The 13,387-nt window shown below is 37.9% G+C and overlaps 2 protein-coding genes across 2 annotated transcripts; both read right to left on the bottom strand.

Moving 5' to 3' along the window:
- Positions 1 to 8,920: 8,920 nt before the first annotated feature.
- On the bottom strand, positions 8,921 to 9,910 carry LOC113324095 (F-box/kelch-repeat protein At3g06240-like). Its single transcript, XM_026572431.1, has one exon. It carries the CDS (start codon positions 9,908 to 9,910, stop codon positions 8,921 to 8,923), a length of 990 nt encoding a protein of 329 aa, XP_026428216.1.
- A 1,555-nt stretch (positions 9,911 to 11,465) lies between these two features.
- On the bottom strand, positions 11,466 to 12,488 carry LOC113324094. Its single transcript, XM_026572430.1, has one exon. It carries the CDS (start codon positions 12,486 to 12,488, stop codon positions 11,466 to 11,468), a length of 1,023 nt encoding a protein of 340 aa, XP_026428215.1.
- Positions 12,489 to 13,387: the final 899 nt, after the last annotated feature.

Below are 13,387 nucleotides of genomic sequence, written 5' to 3'. Positions count from 1 at the left end.
ACTCGCACCAACCCATTGCTTGAGACTTGCAACGTGCTCTTCCAATTGATCCAGAGTTAACGTTTCAGTCAAGGAAGCTCCCCTTATCTTCGACTGATCTGATCCGACAATTTTATCAACCTCAGTTATCTCAGCCTGGCCAGTTGGGGTCTCGATGTGTTTATCAGGCTCCTTAATTTCTTTGGACCAGAAATCATCCTCTCCTTCCAGAGAAAGATTTTGCGGATGCAATATAGGCTTTTGTATATTGCTATCCACAAGCTCCCTTGATAAAGCAGACTCAACAAATTTATTCAAATCCGCTTCCGAAACGGACGGTTCATATGGCAGACATTGTTGGTACTTCTGTAAACTTTGAGGAATTGATCCCCATTCTGGTGTAATTTCATATCCTGAAAAAGGAGTTACCGTATGCAGCGTATGCATCTCCCCTGATGCCTGGTGATCCGTCGACAGAGGAAGATTAGAGGTATCACCAATCTTCTGTTTTTTAAAAGAAATCTTTGGCGCTGGTGAGATGTCGTGATTGTTTTCCCTCGGCTTTGCAGACGTACCAGCATCGAATGTTAAAGGAACAGCAGCCTTCCTAGCATTATGCTGAGTCGTAGCTTGGTGCGTCTCGAAATTACTACGCACAGGCTTACGCTCAGGCTTTTGGTGCTGATACCAAAATGAATCAATGGCGCCATTCAAGGAAGATCCTTCCAACTCATCAATATAGTTCCAGCTGATTACAGCATCACCATGATTATCATTAAAGTTTGTCAGCGCCAAACTTTGAATTTGCTTCTGCTTGTGTTTCCCTTGATAGTTCTGAAACTGAAGATTAACGAAGTCATCACAGTTCTGAGTGCTGTTAGAAGACGTACCAGCATCAAGCAGCCTATCAACATCTAGGAAATCAGAAATATTATGGGAAAGAGCGGCAACTCCTTGAACTGGGAATTTCTGCTGATGAAGAAGATATTCTTGTTGGCGCATGCGATGATGGACAGGTGGCGTCATTGACTGGTTACTTATAATCTCCATTCCTCTTCCCTTCTCCACCTGACCATTAAACTTTCCAGGATAACTGCTGCTGCTGTTGTTAATTTCAGATCTTATATTTGCGACCGCAGATATAACCCGACTCTCCAATGTTTTAACATCTACATACTCCGCCTTGGTTGAAGCTTCCATAAACAGCATATGTTCCACATTGTTGGTAAAATTTTGGAACTTTAAATCCCAATCATTAGAATTTCTATTACTGCTTAATAAATTTTTTCCGATGCAGCTTTCAATGCAGCTTTTTATAAATATTCGCATATTACAGATATCACCGGGATCCTCCTCCTCATGCCATCTGCTTGAAAATTGTTGACCAGTATTTTCTAGCAGTGGTATAGCACCGCAATTTCCCCCAATGATGGGGTTTGGTGCTGGCGCTAAAGACATCCTTCCTTGGTGAGAAGGAGGAGGAGTTGTTGCTGAATCAGGTTTCGAAACACCTCGTTTATATACTATCTCCATCAACGATCCTTGAAAATCCATTACTATCCGATCAAACAACGCGATCAATGACCGAAAAAGATATCGATCATTCAGGGTTTCTTCCCTGTTTGAGAGATGATAACCCTAATATTTCTTTCTTGGGTCATGAATCCCTAGAAGAAGATTTATAGCAAATCCATTTCTAATTGCTTTGGGATTTGATTTTCTAATTGTACTTGGTTTAGGATTTTCCCGCCAATCACTCCACGTTCGGAAGTTACCGGGTTAGGACTGATTTGTTTAGTCCTGGATCGGTCAATCCCTTTAACTGCCGAGTTGGTTCTTCTTTTGAAAGGTCTCATGGCAAGGAAAACACTGCTGTAATTTGCATACGATTCATTGTTTCAAATCACTCATTTCATTTTCGTCTCAGTCAAGTCAAGACCCTGCCTGAATTTGGATAATCCCTTGCAATACACCATTCATGAAATCCGTGTTATATTTTTTATTATTTTTGTTCTTTCAATCATCTCTAAGAATCTTACAGCTGGAAAATTAATAGATTACGACAACTGTTTCCTCAGAATCAAGTTAATCACATAGTATTGAACATAAGAATTCCTGATCAGTCTGACACTAATTGGCAGTTCAATGGTTGTAGCAGCACTGATAACCAGTTTCAATCGCAACAGGTTTCTATGATAGCTTTAGATTTAATTATACTAAAACATAAATCAGGACAGAACCAAATAAATACAATACGGATGTTTCTACCTTAAGCTACCCTTTTCTTGTACGTGCATCATATTATTAGGTGAATAGGTGGTACAGACATTCACTTTGTTCGACCCGAATTTGAATTAACCCTTCTCAGAAAAAGGATATATATTCACCCTGTTTTGTGCAAGAATAATCTTTACACATAATCGCATATATGTCATTGTGACATTTTGTCCTGATTTTGGCACTTGAAGTTCAAATTCTTATGTAAAAACATAATCATATGTAAGATTAGCACGACTTGTTTATAACCCATTAAAGTTTTTTTTTCCTTTGTTCTGTATGTCAACAACCTCTTTTATCAGTCCTTTGTCCTAGAGAGATTATATAGACTTGTTAACAACGGTGTCAGGAATTACTTTGATTTTATACTTTATTTCCCTCATCCATATTCCCATATCTTCTGTACTTAGAATAAGGTTATAGATTGTGCGCTCAGCCTCACTGAGCTTCGGAGTATCAGCTCGTTTTCTTTTGGGAGACAGTGAACTTTCTGCTACTCTGCCCATTTCTGTTAAAAGAAACACGTCCTAATAATTATTTATTTGTTACAGCATGCAATTAAAAAGTGATTCTTATAAATACAGCAAAAAACTGCAAATAAATGATAAGAAAAAATCTGACTTCAACTAAAATCCTGCTTGGTATGCAGTTCTTGTTGAATTCTGCAAACCTCGCAGTTACAATTAACACCAAATACATGGAATTGATAAGGAAAATCTTGCTGACTCTAAACACAGCCTCATTCCCGAGTCACCAATCAAACAAAAGAGAAGAAAAAGTACCAAATTATCACTTATATGGGGATCAATTATTTCTAGAAGATATACCAGTTAATCTGCCTCCAGATTACAACCACGAAGTCCAAATTCAATTTGTTGGAATGCCCTAACTATGAACTTCCAGGTCGTAAATCTAGAGTATAAACTATGAAACACGTATGTTGAGATATATCTGAAGCTAACTTTGATTTCATACACGTTTGTGTGCACCGGACATACAATCTAATCAGAATATTTAAAAGAGAGAAGTCGACTTATAATTTCTTTAAAAAGAACCAGTTGAAGCTGAATGATCAATGAGATCCAAATTACTATCTTTATGAAATTAACCTATCTTTTTCTTCTGCCATAATAATGTCAAAGTCCAAAAATTACTATTTTGCTGCTAGTTTATAAATCAATCACGTTTGAGAGATTCATTTAACCCTCGTATACCACTAGGATAGACAAATCAGATTAAAAAGGATAAAGAAAACCTAAACTGGTGGGAGCTGCTGTCATATGCCATCGCTGGGTGATTTGGAAGGAGCGAAACAACAGATGTTTCAATAATAAAGAGAGAGACGAGGAAAAGATCATTTTGGACATCAAAGCCGTTCTGTTGTACTGGTCAATCCCTGTAAAACCTGTAAGAGGTATTAGATTCCAGGATATGGTCTTCAAGTGGGCAGAATTAATGCCGAAACAAAGTCCCTTGCTGTCCTAGAGATAAAAGAGACACTAATGGATCTGACTGGTGTCTTTTAGTTGTAATGGATGCTTCTTCTTTTCTTTTTTCTTGGTTGCATGGCTGGTATGTCCAGCATCGTGTAATCCTTCTTATTCTTTTTTCTTCCTATATATATTCTTATAGTTTTGCCGATCAAAAAAAAAAAAAGAAAACCTAAACAGCTCGTCAGAGTAACTTAGATGGCTAGATAAAGAACTCAGGAAAAGCTCAATGAGAATTGAATTTACAAAGTTTTGGCATCACTTAGAAACAAACGGATTTATGACCACAATGATTTGCAAATGGCATACCAAGCAGCAGGGGCTAATTGTATTCACAAGATAACATCAAAAGAAACAAATAACAAAACAACCAAAAATCTCCAATAACAAAAATAATAGCTATGTGTATTATTGATTCTAATGTGTTTTGATTTGATTTTTCAGGTATTCGAATATCAATCAAGGGAGTGGCAAAAAAAGTTCTCACTTAGGAAATTCATCAAACACATAAAAAACAAAATCAATTCTTAATATACCTAATCTTACTGAGAAAACCCTAACCATGTCTGAGAAATTGTAATAAGAAAACATAATCGTACCTTTTAAATCTTTTGTATCACCGAAAATACGCAAGAGGAAGAAGCAGAAGAAGTTAGGGTTTTTGTTTCCCAAGTAGACAGTAACGATGGAGTTTCGAATGTTGTCTGGTGTTTCTGTCGGGCCAGGCGTCGGCTAAGAAGATTTTGTTTTAGCTAAGAGAGCGTTTGGATGTGCCACTAAAGTCGTAAAGTCAAAAAGTCTGAGAGTTACATAAAATAAAGTAAGGCTGGCTATCAGGGAGAATGGTCGATCAGGCATGTCTACACCTTTAGATGGTCGAAAAGTCGACTTTTGCTACCCCAAGTTACTTCCCTTGGTGGCTTACTTGATCCCCTTTTTGCGTGTATAGGCGCTTGGATTGTGTAGATAGTAAAGTATCATCATTGAGGAATGCTTCGCTCTTTGAAGATTATCGAACTGATAGTTGTTTCTCATGCAGAAATCTAAGAAATTAACCCTACTATCAAAAAGTTCCCCCTCAATAACTTCATGTTCATCCCAATCAGTATCCCTGGCTTTATATTCTTCTCCCAAGTCCACAATGATGAAATTTTCCTTTCGCTTCCGTATTTTTTTACCAACTTCTTGCATCAGCTGATCCTCCGAGCGAGAATTCCCAGAAGCATTATTAGTGCATCCAGCAGCTTCAAAAGAAGGCCTTTGCTTCCTTTCCTTTTTTAATGGTGTTGGTTTAATAGCATCTACGGGTTTCTTGAGAAAAGCCTCAACAATAAGTGGCCAATAGTCACCATCAAAGAACGGCAAACTAGCTGTTGTTACCTTCTGATCCCCACGAGGTACGAAGAAATAATTATATAAGTTGGTAACATTCGCCGCAATTTTTTCATTCTCTGCTTCACTAAGCATTTTCCTGTACCAGTCTTGCAGAGTTGTAACCTTGGGGCTCTTCTGTATCTTCGGATGACAGTTGAATATATAATCAGTTGCATTTGATGGAGGGCAAGACCATATATAGCACTTAGAGAACCCCCTTCTCTTGCTAAAGTCTAGATATCCCAACAATATTTGGTAGTATACACATGTACGTGGAGATACTCCATCTGGAGTTATGATACCATCAGGTCTGAAGTATTTGACAGAATCCAAATACGAGATGTATATGCTGCGCTGATTAGGAAGAGGACATTTCGACCCATATTCCTGGACATACATTGCAAACAGACAGACATCTACTCCATGAATCTTCTGAAACAACAAAATTACCTTTGATCTGTGTGGAAGTTCTTTCGGGTAATTCTCTTCTTTAAAGACATTCAGAAACTCTTGCTTCACTAGAAATTTCTTCTCAACAGATAAAACAACTCTTACGACAAGATCTCCCGGGACCTCATCAGAATTCTTTCCCATACCAAAAAGTGAAACGAGCCTGTCTTCTATGAAATCACTCAGCTTTGTTCTTCGTAAGTGTGTTGCGCCGCGAATAACACTCCGATCCAAAGGTATACGACGCCCACTATTAATCTCTTTCGTATAACATTTTGGGCAAACGTATTCAGCTTTCCCGCCGATGTTTCTTTCATCATTGAACAAAGCACATGTATGGTGTTGCCAACGACCACATATATCACACATTACAAACGATTCTTGATAATCGGTATCATTATCCCGTCGTATCTTTTCCTTGTTAATATGAAGCCCTGAGACGTCGCCACTGAGTTTCTTACCTTCACATTCCTTGAAACATTTATTACACACTCGGCATCCCACACCAGATTTTGATGCACTGTGATATGTGTCCGTCTTCTTGAAAACTTTGCCACACACGAAGCAGCTGCCTCTTGCAAAAAAAAGTCTCTCTACTGCACACAACTGGCATGCATTGTCATTCTTACAGTCTCCTAGTGCTGGTTTCTCATCTACCTTTGGCTTACTCGCACCAACCCATTGCTTGAGACTTGCAACGTGCTCTTCCAATTGATCCAGAGTTAACGTTTCAGTCAAGGAAGCTCCCCTTATCTTCGACTGATCTGATCCGACAATTTTATCAACCTCAGTTATCTCAGCCTGGCCAGTTGGGGTCTCGATGTGTTTATCAGGCTCCTTAATTTCTTTGGACCAGAAATCATCCTCTCCTTCCAGAGAAAGATTTTGCGGATGCAATATAGGCTTTTGTATATTGCTATCCACAAGCTCCCTTGATAAAGCAGACTCAACAAATTTATTCAAATCCGCTTCCGAAACGGACGGTTCATATGGCAGACATTGTTGGTACTTCTGTAAACTTTGAGGAATTGATCCCCATTCTGGTGTAATTTCATATCCTGAAAAAGGAGTTACCGTATGCAGCGTATGCATCTCCCCTGATGCCTGGTGATCCGTCGACAGAGGAAGATTAGAGGTATCACCAATCTTCTGTTTTTTAAAAGAAATCTTTGGCGCTGGTGAGATGTCGTGATTGTTTTCCCTCGGCTTTGCAGACGTACCAGCATCGAATGTTAAAGGAACAGCAGCCTTCCTAGCATTATGCTGAGTCGTAGCTTGGTGCGTCTCGAAATTACTACGCACAGGCTTACGCTCAGGCTTTTGGTGCTGATACCAAAATGAATCAATGGCGCCATTCAAGGAAGATCCTTCCAACTCATCAATATAGTTCCAGCTGATTACAGCATCACCATGATTATCATTAAAGTTTGTCAGCGCCAAACTTTGAATTTGCTTCTGCTTGTGTTTCCCTTGATAGTTCTGAAACTGAAGATTAACGAAGTCATCACAGTTCTGAGTGCTGTTAGAAGACGTACCAGCATCAAGCAGCCTATCAACATCTAGGAAATCAGAAATATTATGGGAAAGAGCGGCAACTCCTTGAACTGGGAATTTCTGCTGATGAAGAAGATATTCTTGTTGGCGCATGCGATGATGGACAGGTGGCGTCATTGACTGGTTACTTATAATCTCCATTCCTCTTCCCTTCTCCACCTGACCATTAAACTTTCCAGGATAACTGCTGCTGCTGTTGTTAATTTCAGATCTTATATTTGCGACCGCAGATATAACCCGACTCTCCAATGTTTTAACATCTACATACTCCGCCTTGGTTGAAGCTTCCATAAACAGCATATGTTCCACATTGTTGGTAAAATTTTGGAACTTTAAATCCCAATCATTAGAATTTCTATTACTGCTTAATAAATTTTTTCCGATGCAGCTTTCAATGCAGCTTTTTATAAATATTCGCATATTACAGATATCACCGGGATCCTCCTCCTCATGCCATCTGCTTGAAAATTGTTGACCAGTATTTTCTAGCAGTGGTATAGCACCGCAATTTCCCCCAATGATGGGGTTTGGTGCTGGCGCTAAAGACATCCTTCCTTGGTGAGAAGGAGGAGGAGTTGTTGCTGAATCAGGTTTCGAAACACCTCGTTTATATACTATCTCCATCAACGATCCTTGAAAATCCATTACTATCCGATCAAACAACGCGATCAATGACCGAAAAAGATATCGATCATTCAGGGTTTCTTCCCTGTTTGAGAGATGATAACCCTAATATTTCTTTCTTGGGTCATGAATCCCTAGAAGAAGATTTATAGCAAATCCATTTCTAATTGCTTTGGGATTTGATTTTCTAATTGTACTTGGTTTAGGATTTTCCCGCCAATCACTCCACGTTCGGAAGTTACCGGGTTAGGACTGATTTGTTTAGTCCTGGATCGGTCAATCCCTTTAACTGCCGAGTTGGTTCTTCTTTTGAAAGGTCTCATGGCAAGGAAAACACTGCTGTAATTTGCATACGATTCATTGTTTCAAATCACTCATTTCATTTTCGTCTCAGTCAAGTCAAGACCCTGCCTGAATTTGGATAATCCCTTGCAATACACCATTCATGAAATCCGTGTTATATTTTTTATTATTTTTGTTCTTTCAATCATCTCTAAGAATCTTACAGCTGGAAAATTAATAGATTACGACAACTGTTTCCTCAGAATCAAGTTAATCACATAGTATTGAACATAAGAATTCCTGATCAGTCTGACACTAATTGGCAGTTCAATGGTTGTAGCAGCACTGATAACCAGTTTCAATCGCAACAGGTTTCTATGATAGCTTTAGATTTAATTATACTAAAACATAAATCAGGACAGAACCAAATAAATACAATACGGATGTTTCTACCTTAAGCTACCCTTTTCTTGTACGTGCATCATATTATTAGGTGAATAGGTGGTACAGACATTCACTTTGTTCGACCCGAATTTGAATTAACCCTTCTCAGAAAAAGGATATATATTCACCCTGTTTTGTGCAAGAATAATCTTTACACATAATCGCATATATGTCATTGTGACATTTTGTCCTGATTTTGGCACTTGAAGTTCAAATTCTTATGTAAAAACATAATCATATGTAAGATTAGCACGACTTGTTTATAAGCAAGATAACTAGCAGTATTTAAATAGGATCATGGAATCAAACATTCTAGAGGAAATATAAAAAGGTGAGAGCATGCAAATAAACAGAACATGCACACGCGACCAAACAACTAATTGATTGTCAAGGACGGGAAACAAAACATAAAAGCAATAATTATATATCTTACTTATTTTGGATGATTAACAATTCCTCAATCTTTTAGCTTCTCTTGGTTTTGCTGGTTTTCCACAATCTTCCTCTTCTTCGGCTCTAGGTATTGGTGTATCTCCGTAACCCATAGCATCATCTTTGCCAAAACCTTCCTGCAACATTAGTCTATCTAAATCTTTCAAATAAGTAACATCAGTCTCTCCCAAATCTTTCAAGGACACAAGGCCCTGCACGAGAGTAGTTGACTCAATGTAATTTGCATCCCTAACATTATGATTCCAAAGACAGTTCAAGATTGAAGATTTAGGGTCATAAGGAAAGAGTAAGTAGTCCTTAAAAAGTAGTACTTCATTGGTTCTTCTGATTGCGAATAGCTTGATAAACGAAAATTCTTCATTGTGCTGTATACTAAATTCCTTAATCCAGTTGTGGTCATTTTGTTTCAGATTACACTCTTTCGTGGCGTAACTAGTACCACTATCGTTTCTCTTGTATACCCATATGTTAATGCTCTCCATGCAAAAACCTTTATAGCTTGTATAAGCCAAATACAGATTATTATTCTCTCCAAGCAACTTAAGTTGACCGCTATATTCATATTTAAAACGTGGCATTAGTATAGAATGGAACTTCTCACCTTCCAAATCAAAGGCTACAATCTCAGATTCTTTTAGTCCATAAAAATCATATTGGTGCCACCAGTAAAGTGCTCCATTTGCATAGATACCTGTAGAATAACCAAATTTGCGACGCCCGATATATTCAATGGATCTCCACTTACCACCAATAGTATACACATGAATATATCCCTTCTGTTCCCCTCGATGATGATAAAATATTGTAACAACCTTGTAAGAATTAGTTGAAGGACAATACCCAAACCCACTTCCCACACTATGATATATGCCCTCAAGAAATTCTGGATGAAATATAGATTCTCCTGTCAACGGGTTACAGATTAGAAAACGATCTATGCCTCGTGCGCGAAAGCAAGCCAAACCATTGCAAGATCCGACCATGATATCCCTTACCGGATAGATGTCCCAATAAATCTGCTGTGTGGTATCTTTGAAAGTGTCTTTTCAGTGTGGTAATAGTTTATGTTTGCAGAATCATAATGATCATACTCATCTTCGTAGAAAAGTTCTTCCCTAACCATATTCCCACCAATTTTATTATCAATATGAGAGAAAGCAAAAAGGAAACCCACCTTATGAGATTTATAATTGCGGAGGAGAGATTTCCAAGTTGTGCATACACGTTTGGCCTGTAAAGCTTCCTCGATAGGTAATCGGAAAAGTATGTTTTCTATGATTTCGGTTGGAAAATTCTCCATGTTGCTGTACTGTTATTGATTAAGCTTTGGTATTCTTCTCTCCTATTACTTTTGCGTTGCTATATATGGAGAGACGATACCCTAAAGCTTCTTAATTTAGGTAGTGGGACAAGTCATTGGGCCTTTTTTGCATTGAGAGACGACGAAATCAGAAGAGAAGAATGAGGAAAATTCGGAACAATGGGGAAGTGAAAAAGCTGCTGGTTCAGTCTTCAGACTTGCATCTAACTTAGAGTACGAGTTTTGGTGAATATCTTCCACACCAACAGGTGGAGATTAGGTTTTCTATTTCTACTCAAAGACCAGAGAGAGTTATATTATCAGAAAGTACAATGAAAGAATAATTCAAAAGGCATAACAAATCTGTGATAATAGTCGGAAATTATTGTTGCTGACCATTCTTGGTTATTTGATTCATACACTGCTTACTTGACTGTTGCAGTTGAGAGTCTTCAGGGCATACCCTTGACACCCTGAGTTGACGAATGTTCAACCTGTCACGAATATACCTTTCGTAAACACGTCAGCCAATTGATCTTTGGAGCTGATAAACTTCCCATGATGTTGTTTGCTTGCAACTATTTCACGATCGAAGTGGTAGTTGATTTCGATATGTTTAGTGCATGCATAGAAAACATGATTTGCTGTAGGATAAGTCACTCCTAAGTTGTCACACCACAGCGTGGGAGTTGTTGGCTTGATTCCCAATTCTTTTAGTATAGATTGTATCCATATTAGTTCTGACATATCTTCTGTGCTAGACTTGGAGACTGTCTTCTGCTTTCTATCACTCCATGAAATGAGGTAGAAGATAGAAAGAGAGAGCTTACAGGTTCTGTAGTGTACAACCCTTAGTCTCCAGGGTACAAGTTGTGTTCATCAAATAAAAGAAAATCACACATTTAAAGCCCGTTTTGTGCAAGAATAATTCTGGTAATCGAGGTTCAAATTCATACTTAAGAATATAGTCACATTTGAATTAGCCTGACTTTTTTTAAGTTAGATAACTAGTAGATACTGACACTGGATCATAGGATATTCAAACATTGTGATCACTGCAAATATAATTAATTAAATGAAAGCAAGCACCTAAACTAATCAATTGTCAAGAACGCACAAACAAAAGCAGTAATGATCTTACTTGTTTTGGATGATTAAACAATTCTTTCAATCTTTTAGCTTCTTTGGATGGTTCTGTGGCTTGTAACATTAGTTGTGACCAAAATCTTCTTTGTCTTTCAGTCTTCGGCTGTAGGTATTTGTGTATCTCCTTGTAACATTAGATCCACATCTACCAAATCTATTAACACATGTTTCTCTAAATCTTTCAAGTAACTAACACCAGTCTCTCCCAATTCTTTCAATGAAACAAGGCTATGCGTGTGAGGAATTGCCTCAACGTATACCATACCCTTAGCATTGTCATCCCAAAGTTTGTTTAGGGTTAAAGTTTTAGGGTCATAACAACATAATCTTGTGCGAAAAGGTATGTGACGGTTGTACCACATTAGCACTTCATTGTTCCTTGTGACTGCGAACGGCTCAAATTCATAATATAAATTATCTGCCTTGTGCTCTATACTAAACTCCTTAATCCAACATGATGAACTTTCTTTGTGGTCGCTTGGTTTCAGCTTACACTGCTCTTTTGTGGTGTAACTACTACCGCCACTGTTAATATTGTTTCTCTTGTATACCCATATGTCTGTGCGAGAATTTGTAGAAGTATATGCAAAGTAATAATTATTAGTCCCACCAAGTAACTTAATTGGACAGAAACGGCTCCTTTCGTAGTCCTCAAAATGTTCGTAAGGTGGCACAGGGATTGAATGGAACTTCCCAGCTTCCAAATCAAAGGCCACAATCTCACATTCTTGTAATTTATAATCATTTTTGTGCAACCAGTACAGTGCTCCATTTACATGGATACCTGATGATTTAAATTCGTAACGGTCAATAAATCCAATGTGTCTCCACTCACCGCCAACAGTATATACTTGAACACGCCCCTTATGTGCCACCATTTGATCAGAATAATGTATCATAATAACCTTGTACTTTTTAGTTGAAGGACAATAGCCAAACCCACTTGCTAAACTACTGAAACGCCCTATGCTTGACACTTTCCGATCCAATCCAGAGTAATTAAAGTACGGAATTAAAATAGATTCTCCTGTTAACGGGTTGCAGATTAGAAAGGGACCTTTTTTTATATTTCCTAAAATAAGCCAAACCATTGCAAGAACCGACCATGATACCATCCCTGATAAGATAGGTATAGGATTTCGTAACATATATATCGTGTTGTATATCGAAAGTGTCTTGTCGGTGTAGTAATAGTTTAATTTTTCATGATCATAATGATCATACTCATCTTCATAGAAAAGTATATACTTATTTCTTAGTTAACTTGGTTGAGGAGAGAAAAAAGAAAACCGACATTATGAGATTGAGCAGCTGCGCGGGACTGCTCAATAAGCAAACAGCATATAAGCCCTAGGATTATATGACCAACCATTGGATACTATTTAATTTAGGTTTTCTAAAAATTATAGCTGGCGAAGTTCGAGTGTTCAAAATAGATCCTTTCATTTTGTCATTATATCTTGTTTAGTACTGCTAGAAAAAAAGAAAGACTTCGTTTCTTTTTTCTTGTTCTTCTTTTAAGTGATCATACACCCTTCTACGGCAACTATAACACCACCAATTTGATAACCATCGACTGACTTTTTGTTTCAGTGATGTTGATTACGCGTTTTTGACTCACTGATACTTCCTCATCATGCTAATACTTGTTTCTCTAATACTCCGCAGGTCTATATCATCTCCAACCTTTGGTTTGCAGTTGGATTCCTGAATTAGCCATAACCCATTGTAAAGCTATGGATGTATTATAAGTACTTGCATTTTAAAAATTAAAACATAAAATGGGCTATATAGCCAAAAAAGTGTGTTTTCTGGACCAAATGGACGGTAGAGATTTCGTATGGGTCAAATGGACAGTGAAACTTTTTAATTGAAACTGACTCAATTACCCTTACCTTTCTTCTTCCTCACTAGATAATATCGATCTCCATCTCTCAATTCTCCACCGTTTCCATTACTTTCTTCTTCTGCTCTCGATCTTCTCTTTCTCAACCACCACCATCATCAACTATAA

This window comes from Papaver somniferum, chromosome 11, assembly GCF_003573695.1.
Source record: "Papaver somniferum cultivar HN1 chromosome 11, ASM357369v1, whole genome shotgun sequence".
Lineage (NCBI taxonomy): Eukaryota > Viridiplantae > Streptophyta > Magnoliopsida > Ranunculales > Papaveraceae > Papaver > Papaver somniferum.
The sequence above is the reverse complement of the archived record's forward strand: the minus strand, read 5'-3'. Positions and strand labels throughout refer to the sequence as shown.